We start from the raw sequence: 11,137 nt of genomic DNA, 5'->3' as shown, positions 1-11,137 counted from the left end.
CTTGTAGTTGTTGTTTTTTTGGTTTTTTTAAGTTTTAAAGGATGCCCATCAGACAAAGAACCTAATCATCTCAGACATCTGTATCCACTTATGAAATCTTTCTCACAGAAGTCAAAACTGCCAGTATAACGGCTTGGTAATGTAGATGGGCAGCGAAAAAGAGGAAGACCCTCAAGGAGATGGACTGAGTGCCCAATGGCTACAACAATGGGCTCAAACATAACAATGAGTGTGAGGTTGGTGCGGTGTTTTGCTCTGGTGTGCAGACAGGTTCCCTATGAGCCAGAACCCACTCCACAACCCCTAACCCCAGTATATCTGCTTACGCTCACCAGAAATCACTAGGAAATTTGGTTCAGTGCAAAGAAAGAGGCCATTCAAACTGGACAGGGGATCAAGAAAGGTCTCGTGAGAGAAGAGCAAGACCGGGGAGCTTGTAGACCTTTCTCATCATGGCCAACACAAGCTAATCCCCACTGTGACCCAATTTGTCAGGACTGTCAACTTGTTTTCAAATCAAGTGCAGCAACATATTTTTCATTAACTCTACCCTCCAACTGCTAAGAGTGACAGCAGAGACAGCAGCAATAGATGGGAGCAGTGTGTGTCACCACTGTGGGCCACACACCCAGGACTTCAGGTTGCAAATCAGTGGGCGTTCCCTGGGGCAGGACTACTTGAAAGGGTTGGGGTGAAACCTGGTGGGAGAGAGCCACCCTCACTTTGGGGTCGGATGTCCAAACCAAAAATAATCAAACTCCCTGCCATCGGGTCAATTCTGACTCACAGCGACCCATCAGGTGCCAGGTGAGAAGATTCCACAAGGGGCAAGGCATCCTCCTTGTCCAAGGGACTCAACCCCCACCCTCACCCCCCTAAACTGCAGCCCTGCAGCTCTCTAAAGGTAAAGTTCACATCATCCTAAAGCCCTGGGGGTCCCTGAGAACCTGAGAGGCGCCTTGTCCCCATGACAACACATTCCCAGACCGAGTCCAAGTGGGCCACGCACTCAGCCCTGAAAATGAGCTCCAACGAGGGCAAAAGGCTGGAGGGGCATCTTGGAAGTTCAAAGACGAGCTTGGTGACCGGAGGCCACCCCAAAACCATGTCCAACCACACCCTGGGTGACCAAAAGGAAAGGAATGTCAATCAGGGAACGCTCAACTTCCTCCGCTTTTCACGTGAAACTCCGTGTCCGAAGACACTCGGGGGGCGGGGGAGGCTGGGTTCCCGCCACGAGAGGCCGGCGGGCCGATATCCGGTCGGGCCCACACCCCCGCCAAGCCCTCAAGTTTGGCCCCAATACCCATGGCGTTTTTCAGCGCCGGGGGCGGAGGGCGGCCCTGGGCCGCCCCCGCCCGGCGCCCGACACCTACCGCAGCGCCGCCCGCCTCATCGTGCTTGGCTCGAGAGCACGGGTCCGGAGACGCAGGCCCACGGAGGTCCGCCGAGGGAAACGGAGGCGACGGTGGAGCGCACGCGCCAGGACCGCGCCCTCACAGGGAAGCCGCCAGGGGCGGGGCCGCGTCGCCGGGGGCGGGGCTACCCGGTGCCTAGGGGCGGGGCCACGGGGCCCCTCGCAACGCGGGCCGCTCATTGGCCAGGAAGTAGAGCGTCAGCCACTGCTGGAATGCTTCGCAGTCTCTGAGCCGCTCTGGGCGTGTGGCAGTCCGTAGGACCCGCCTATCTCGATTCGCTGCTTAAAACGCACCCTGTTGAGATTGATGGTGGCAACAAATGTACAAATGTGCTTGACACCATGGATGGACGGATTGGGATGAGAGTTGTACGAGCCCTCAATAAAATGATTTTAAAAAACCGCACCCTGACCAGGGCGCGGCTCTGTGACCCGTTATCCCGCCTCGCTAATCGAGTCTCCAGCTTCTTTCGCTTTTTCTAATCGAGTCTCCAGCTTCTTTCGCTTTTTCTAATCGAGTCTCCAGCTTCTTTCGCTTTTTCTAATCGAGTCTCCAGCTTCTTTCGCTTTTTCATCAACGTTCTTTTGCTGCTTCGGAAGAGCGTGAGAGGATTGCACCACACGCCTTGCAGCGAGCCTCGCAAGAGTTCTCTCCCGTCTTCGGCAGCATCTGGCTGTACAAGGCACATCCTTTCTCTCACCTGCTTCTTATCAAGCTGTTTTCTTTTCTCCCTCCTCTCTTGGTTTAGCTTTTCCCTCTCTGTTCCCAGCTCTTGGTTTTTTATCTGAATCCTGGGTGTACACGTAGGAGTTTTTGTGTGAAGAATTTCGGCCATGGCATCTGCCCAGCCTGTGTTTATCCCAACATTAGATTCAGTATTTATTTTCATCATCACAGGGTTCAGCATCCTCCTCATTGTCAGCTTCATCATCAGAAGAAAAACCATCCTCTTCTAAGCCACAGCTTCCTACCGAACCTCTTCCGTAGGCAGGGTCTTTGTCTGCATCTTTAAGCTTGCAGGTTGTGGCCCTGGCTATCCGTTTCATCATCCTCTTCTTCTTTATGGAAAATTTCAGCTTCGCCCCCCTCCACCTCTTACCTGTGAGTCTTGAGTGGTTGCAGCTGTTTTCCTAAAATCTACATATGTCAAGCACAGTTTAGAAAATTGAGCATAAGATCTGGTCTCCGCCGCCTGGGAATTTACCATGTTTAGGGGAAAAGCATAACTTCCTTATATTTTTGCAAGACCCTGCTACCTTTAGACACCGTAGCACGTTTGGAATTGTGTTATTTGATAACGCATTTGTTGATTTGTTTTCCTTCCTCATCCATACAGTAAGCTCCCTGAAGGCAGGGCTTTTCCTGAATGTTTGTTGCATCTCCATAGTTTACAACAGCATCAGGCACCCTGCAAGTAGCTCAATCAAATTTTGTTGAATAATAGGGAGTATCAGGGCACAAGGCGAAGCTATGGCGACCCTGTGGGCCGGCCAAGAAAGTCACACCCCAGGGGGCAGGCTGAGATTCGGAGAGAAACAGTTTATCCCCCCCCCCCATTAGGCCAGTGGCTCTCAACTTTTACTTATGGTAGCATCACCTGGGGGCACGTTTGGATACCTGAAAGCCCCAGGCTACACCCTAGACCTCCGAACCCCAGAGGGAGGCGGCCCAGGCATCTGCATTTTGTAAAGCTGTCCATGAGTTTGCAATGTGCAGTCAAAGGTAAAACCGACCGAGTGGGAGCCATGCAAGAGACTTGGGTCATACTGAGTTTGTTGATATGAGCCCACTAAGCACAAATTCTTTCACTCAGTATTTCAGCTTGAGAAGATAATACAAGGATCTAATCGTTTATTTGGTTTCTTCACTGATGTGTGGTCACCTGCACTAAATCAAGTTGAATGATCAGGCCTTTAGAATAAGGTGACCAGACGTCTCACTTTTGGCGGGACAGCCCCAATTTTTAACAATTTTTCCTGTGTCCCGCAGCGTTTTAAAAAAAAGTCCCGAATTTTGGAACGAATGCACGACAAGCTAGGGTATACGGTTTTCGGCTGCCATGTGGCTATTTCGCCAGGATATGAGTTTTATCAATGGTGTCCCGCTTTACCAATGTTAAAATCTGGTCACCTTACTTTAGAAGAAAGTGTCCGAAGGCTTCAGGAAATTGGCATATTAGAGAGAATCAATTAGGTTTGACCCAAAGACCCATTACTGGAGTACCCAAAGGGCACACTGTTTAACACCATGGCAAACAACATATTTGTGATGCTCCCCAGCATTCTTGAAAATAACGGTGATTACTATTTTATGTAAGTCAGCTTTGCCCGTCGGAACTGCCCTAATTCAATTAAGATACCCGAGGAACGGGCCTGGGGAACACATCTGACCTCTGGCTTCAGTAGGAAGGAGAATCCAACTCCATGCCAGCCCAAGGTTGAGTGGGACAATCAGAGGCTAGATGTGCCTCCACCCTCCAGCCTTCTTTAGCCTATTCTGACACCAACTGTCCTTCCCACAACGCTCTACTTGTAATGGTTACACAGAACTCACAGACAATACTCACAATTATGGGCATCTATTGGAGAAATTAACAGGTTGCTACAAGTCAGGATTAGAAAACATTAAAGATACAGTCTTTAGTCCATAGCATCGCTTCTTCTCAGCCAGCAGCCTTGTCTCTTTGGTCCTCAGCCTCTCAGCCATATGGTGCATTGGACTCTGTCTTGTTCTGTGAGCTGGGAAGCCTGTCATTCTGCTATTCTTCCTCATAGTCTCCGTGTAGCCTCTGCCCTGCCTCATGGTCTCAGTGCTGTGGCCTCCTCTGGTTCCTCTTCCACCTCTGGCACTTCAGACAAGAATCTTGCACACGCTCTGCTGGCGGCTCTTATTTCTTGATGGACACAGGATTCTTTCGGTTCCGACTTCTGGGATGGACCTCTTATACGCAGAGGAATGGTAAAATGGACCCAAACTCGAGTTAGAGTCCTTCTTCCTATGCTCCCATTCAAATGGAAGGGCATGCTCAGCACATCTTAAGCTGAAAGGACTAAAGAGGAAAAAAATCAAGCCTTGAATTGCAATATTGAAAGAGTCTATGGGCAAAATATTTAATGTGGCAGGAAACATCAAAAGAAGATAGAAAAAGTACACAGTTACTGGACCAAAAATAACTTGTCAACATTCAACCATTTCAAGAGGTAGCATATAAGCAAGAAGCAATGGTACCCAAAGGGAAAAGTCGAAGATATCCTGAAGGCATTAACCAAACACAAGGATCCAGGAACTGATAGAATACCAATTGTAATGTTTCAACAAGCTGATGAAGCACTGGAAGCACTTACTTGCAAGAAGACAGCTACCTGGCCAACTGACTGGAAGAGATCCATATTTGTACCCATTCCAAAGAAATGGACCCAACAGAATGCTCAAATTAAGAAACAAAATCATTAATATCAAATGCCAATAAAATTTTGCTGAAGATCATCCAACAACTTTTACAGCAAGACATTGACAGGGTTCCCTCAGATTCAGACTGGATTCGGAAGAGGATTTGGAACAAGGGATATCATTACTAATGTCAGATGGATCTTGGCTAAAAGCAGAGAGGATCAGAAGAATGTTTACCAGGGTTTTAGTAACTACGCCAAGGCATTCGACTGTGTGGTTCATAATAAACTATGGATGGCCTTGAGAAGAATGGGAATCGCAGAACACTTAATTTTGCTCATGTGGAACCTGCACATGGTTCAAGGATCAAGAGGCAGTTGTGCAAGGGAATAATGCACGGTTTAAAATCAAGAAAGGTGTGTGTCGGGGTGTGCCCTACTTACCAAATTTGTGTGCTAGGCAAATAATCAGAGAAACTGGATTAGATGAAGAAGAATGTGGCATCAGGATGGGAGGAAGGCTTATAAACAACCTGTAATATGTAGATAACACAAGCTTGTTTGCTGAAAGTGAGGAGGATTCGGAGCATTTGCTGATGAAGATCAAAGATTGCAACCTTCAATACGGATTACAACTTAGTGGAAAGAAAATCAAACTCCTCTCAACTGGACCAGTAGGTGCCATAAGGATTTCTTCTTGCTTGGATCCACAATCAATGTTCATGGAAGCAGTAATCAAGAGATCAAATGATGCATTACATTGGGTAAATCTGATGCACAAGACCCTCTTAGTTGAAAGGTTACTTTCAGGACTAGGGTGAGTCTGACCCAAGCCATGGAACTTTCCAGTGCCTCATCTGCATGTGAAAGTTGGACATTGAAAAAGGAAGATCAAAGAAGAGTGGATACAATTGAAATGTGGTGCTGGCGAAGAATATGAAGTACAATCGACTGACAAATGTACCAAAAAATATGTCAGAATGCCCCTTAGATGCAAGGATGGTGAGACTTTCTCTCAAATACTTTAGACATGTTGTTGGGACGGATCAGTCTTAGGGAAAGAACATCAGACTTGGTAAAATAGAGGGACTCATTCACAGCAAATGAAGTAAAACAATGGGCCCATGCTTATGATTTTCACTGTCCTTGTCCTCCCCATCATCCTGAAGAAACTGGTCTAATGGAACATTGGAATGGCCTGTTAAAGACACAATTGTAGTTCCAGTTATATGAAAATATCTTATTGGATTAGGGCAATGTTTTCCAGGAGGTTCTGTATGCTCTAAACTAGTGGTAGTTTTTGCCAATAGCCAGTGTTCATGAGTCCAGGAATCAAAGGCCCGAAATGGAAGTATCACCATTCACTATGGTCCCTAATCATCCACTGGTGAAAATTGTGTTTCCTGTTCCTGTGGCCCTATGCTCTGTGAGTCTGGAGGTATTAGTTCCAAAGGAAGAAATACACCCATCTGGAGACACAACGCTGATTCCATTGACCTGGAAGTTAAGAATGGCACCCAGCCCCTTGGGGTTCCGCATGCCTGTTGATTACCAAGATAAGAAGGGTTACTGTAAAGGGTGATCTGATTGATCTTAATTACCAAGGGCACATTGGATTAGTATTATATAATGGAAGCTAAGATGAATGAATCACAGCCATCGAAGTGAGGCGTCAACTAAGTCCACACGGAAGAAGCACGCCAGCCTGTGTGAGCCAAAGATGACAATAACAAAATCCAAATATAATGAAGGGAAAAGTATCAGAGCTTAAATTGTGAACCCCCAATTTGTAGAAGGATATGGAGAATGGTGGGAACCCAAAATCCATCCGTAGATTGTGTGGTCAGATTGGGCTTCTGACAGATCCCCTCTAGTTACAAGTTAGGGACTCAAACAGCTTTACTATCAGATAGAGATTATTGTAAACTTGATGGTGAATCAAACCATGGTATAATATATTTGGTCCGTTGACCTATCTCTTGACCCAACCTGAATTTGTTCTATCTATGCTCAAATATTTCTTGATTGTTACAAGAAAGAAATTTCTTCTCTGGCTTTTTTAATATTGTTGGTGATTTTTTTCTTTCTTATTCTTTATTTCTATCTTTATATTATTATTATTGTTTTCTTCTTTCTAAACTTGGCCTATGGTTACCATGGATGAAGAAGGACGAGTTTTTGCTTAGAGGGCACTGAGTTCATTTTAATGGTGGTAGAACGCTTTGGAAAGGGATAACAAAGGTTGAATTATACATATAGAAGTTGTTGAATTGGTGAATGCTTTGTTGTGTTTATTTTCACCAAAATTTGAAAAAAATTACATTAATAACAATGAGTATGGGAGAAAAGAAAATGTTCTAAAATTGATTGTGGAAAAGATTGTACAATTCTTCTTGATATGGTTGAACTATTGAATTGTATGATATGTGGATGAAGTGCCAATTAAACCATTAAAAATATCTATGTATTCGATTTTTTTTTTTACAAAACAACCTTATCACCTTCAAAGGATTCTCCATTACACTTAATACATTTGTCAAATCTGCGATTCCATTCTTGGAAACATTTTTCAAACTCATCTGTTTGGATGGCTGACAGGCATCTCCGTCGGTTTTTTTTTTCTTCACCTCTTCTAAGTCAGCAAATCGCGGTCATGTCCCTCTTGATTTGTGGAAACAAAAAGAAGTCACACAGAGCGAGGTCAGGTGAGTCAGGTGCATGGGGCAAGAGAGGCATGCTGGTTTTTGCCCCAAACTGGCACACTGAGATGGCTGCGTGAGCAGGTGCATTGTCGTGGTGGCAAAACCAGTCCTTTGTCTGCCACAAATCAGGCCCATTTTGTCTCACACTGCTATTCGATCTTTTCAGAACTTGGAAAAAGAAAGTTTGATGAACACTCTGACCTGGTGGAATGAACTCCAAATACACTATCCCCCTCACATTAAAAATAAAAAATAAGCATTGGGGGTTTTTTGGTGTGTTTTTTTTATATCCCCTCGGTCAGCTAAGGTGCTTGCTGAAGGCAAGGAAATATGGAATGGATGGTGAAGACAGTAGTTCTAATTACCAGCTAAAAAGATGTGACCAGTTGCAGACACAAGTACTGTAACTGTTATCAGTCTTTCTTTTTTTATTAGGGGCTCATACAACTCTGATCACAATCCATACATACATCAATTGTGTAAAGCGCATTTGTACATTCATTGCCCTCATCATTGTCAAAACATTTCCTCTCCACTTAAGCCCCCGGCATTGGGTCCTCATTTTTCCCCTCCCTCCCTGCTCACCCCTCCAGCACCATATTTCAAAGTCAATTTTTTTATTGATTCTTATGCAGTCTTTCTTATTTAATGTCCAACTTTCACATGCTTATGATGTAATGAAGAATACCATGGCTCGGGTCAGGCGTGCCTTAGTCCTCAAAGTCACATCTGTGCTTTTCAATACTCTAAAGAGGTCTTGTGCAGTAGATTTACATACATCTTTGGATCTCTTGACTACTGTTTCCATGAGCATTGATTGTAGATCCAAGTAAGACAAAATCCTTGACAAATTCAACCCTTTCTTCTTTTACTATGATGTTACCTATTGGTCCCATTGTTCAGATTTGGGTCTTCCTTACATTGAGTTGTGATCCATACTGAAGGCTGCAATCCTTGATCTTCATCAGCAAGGGCTTCAAGTCCTCCTCGCTTTCAGCAAGCAAGGTTGCATCATCTGCCTATCTCAGGTTGTTAATAAGCCTTCCTCCAATCCTGATGTCACACTCTTCTTCATATAATCCAGCTTCTCTGATGATCTCCTCGGCACACAGATTGAGCAAGTATGGTGAAAGGATCAAACCCTGAGGCACACTTTTCCTTATTTAAACCATCCAATAATCCCTTGCTCTGTTCATACAGCTGCCTTTTGAACCATGTACAAGTTCCACATGAGCATAAGGAATTGTTCAGGAATTTCCATTCTTCTCAAGGTTATACACAACTTATTATGGTCCACAGAGTCAGATGTCTTTGGATAGTCAATGGAACACAACATTTTTCTAGTATGCTCTGCTTTGAGCCAAGATTCATCTGACTTCAGCAAGGATATCCCTTGTTCCACACCCTCTTCTGAATCTGGCCTAAACCTCTGGCAGTTCCCTGTCAATGTACTGCTGCAACCATTGTTGGATGGTCTTAAGAAAAATTTTACTTGCATTTGATATTAATGATATTGTTCTATAGTTTGCACATTCTGTTGGGTTGCCTTTCTTTGGAATGGGCACACATATGGTTCTCTTCCAGTCAGTTAGCCGAGTAGATGTCTTCCAAATTTCCTGGCTTAGATGAGTGAGTGCTTCCTGTGCTTCTTCAGCTTGCTGAAACATTTGAATGGGTATTCCATCAGTGTCGGGAACTCTGGTTTTGGCTAATGCATTCAATGCAGTTTAAACTTCTTCCTTCATTAGCATTGGGTTTTGCTCACATGCTACCTCCTGAAATGGTGGGATGTCCACTAGTTCTTTTGGGTACAGTGACTCTGCATATTCTTCCTATTTTCTCATGATTCCTCCTGCATCTTTCAATATTTTGTCCTTAGAAACTTTCAAAATTTCAACTCGGGGCTTGAATTTTTTCTTTAGTTCTTTCAGTTTCAGATATGCTGAGCATATTCTTCCCTTTTGATTTTATAATTCCTGATCCTTGCACATTTATATAATATTTGGCTTTGTCTTCTTGAGATGCCCTTTGAAATTTTCTATTCAATTCCTTGACTTTATCCTTTCTTCCATTTGCTTTAGCTACTCTGCAATTAAAAGCAAGTATCAGAGTCTCTTCGGACACCCACTTTGATCTTTTCTTTCCTCCCTGTCTTTTTAATGACCTTTTGCTTTTTTCTTGAAAGACAATCTTGATGTTCTCCCACAGCTCATCAGGTCTCTGTCACGAGTGTTCAATGTGTCAAATCCATTCTTGAAAGGCTCTTAAATTCAAGGGGATAGACTTAAGATTGTAATTGATTCTTCTGGATTTGTTTTCATTTTCTTCAGCTTTAGCCTGAACTTCACATATGAGCAATTTATGGTTTGTTCCACAGTCAGCCCTTGGCCTGGTTTTAGCTGCTGATATTGAGCATCTCCGTCATCTTCTCCCACATATATAATCAATTTTATTTTTGTGTATTCCATCTGGTGAAGTTCATGTGTATAGTCACCTTTTTGAGCTGTTGAAAAAAAGATACTTGCTATAAGTAAGTTGTTGGTTTTGCAAAATTCTATCATGTGATCTCCAGCTTCATTTCTTTTTTTAAAATCATTTTATTGGGGGTGCTTCATTTTGATCACCAAGTCTACCTTTTCCAAATCCTGTTCCTTCCTCTTTGTTTCCAACTTTTGCATTCCAATCACTAATAATTATCATTGCATCTTGATTGCACATTTGATCAATTTCCAGTGAGAGGATACAACCCTGACACACCCCTTTCCTGATCTTAACTCATGCAGTATTCCCTTGTTCGCTTTGCACAACTGCCTCTTGATCTAGGAACAGGTGCCACATGAGCACAATGAAGTGTTCTGGAATTCTCATTCTTCTCAGAGCTATCCATAGTTTGTTATGATCCACACAATCAAATGCCTTTTCAGAGGCAAGAAAATAAAACACAAGTAAACATCTTTCTGGTATTCTCTGCTTTCGGTCAAGATCCGCCTGACATTAGCCATGAGATCCCTTGTTCCACATTCGCTTCTGAATTTGACCTGAACGTCTGGAAGCAACCAGAAACTGATGCAACTGTTGTTAGATGATCTTCAGCAAAATTTTGCTTGCATGTGATATTAATGAGATTGAATATTCTGTTGAGTCAACTTCTTTTGGAATGGGTACAAATATGGATCTATTCCAGTCAGTTGGCCAAGGGGCTGTCTTTCAAATTTCCTGGCATATAGGAGTAAGTGCTTCTAATATATCATCAGCTTTTTGAGACATTTCAGTTGGCATTCTATCAATTCCTGGAGCCTTGTTTTTAACTAATGCTTTCAGAGTGGCTTGATTTTTTCCCTTCAGTACCATTGGTTCTTGCCTATATCCTACCCCAGGAAACTGTTGAATGTTGATCATTCTTTTGCTGCAGTGACTGTATTCTTCCCATCTTCTTTTGATGCTTTCTACATCATTCAATATTTGTCCCATAGACTTTTCCAATATTGCAACTTGAGGCTTGACTTTTTCTTGAGTTCTTTCCATTTAAGATATGCTAAGTGTCCTCTTCCCTTTTAGTTTTCTAACTCTAGGTCTTAATATAGTTCATTATAATATTTTACTTTGTCTTCTAGAGCTGCCCTTTGAA

General features: G+C 43.5%; 1 protein-coding gene and 1 pseudogene across 1 annotated transcript in view; both read right to left on the bottom strand.

Moving 5' to 3' along the window:
- The window catches only part of ACOT9 (acyl-CoA thioesterase 9), a 35,594-nt gene extending 34,156 nt beyond the window's left edge, over window positions 1–1,438 (bottom strand). Inside the window, exon 1 of the mRNA XM_004709991.2 lies at window positions 1,377–1,438. Coding sequence (XP_004710048.2) covers window positions 1,377–1,396 — 20 coding nt within the window. The 5' untranslated portion in view covers window positions 1,397–1,438. The remainder of the gene's footprint in view (window positions 1–1,376) is intronic.
- A 489-nt stretch (window positions 1,439–1,927) lies between these two features.
- Window positions 1,928–11,137, bottom strand: part of LOC101647765 — a 10,566-nt pseudogene continuing 1,356 nt past the window's right edge.

The sequence above is a fragment of the Echinops telfairi genome, unplaced genomic scaffold, assembly GCF_000313985.2.
Source record: "Echinops telfairi isolate 266 unplaced genomic scaffold, ASM31398v2 ScPeMD7_53;HRSCAF=182, whole genome shotgun sequence".
Classification (NCBI taxonomy): Eukaryota; Metazoa; Chordata; class Mammalia; order Afrosoricida; family Tenrecidae; genus Echinops; species Echinops telfairi.
This window is presented reverse-complemented; position numbering and strand designations above follow the sequence as displayed.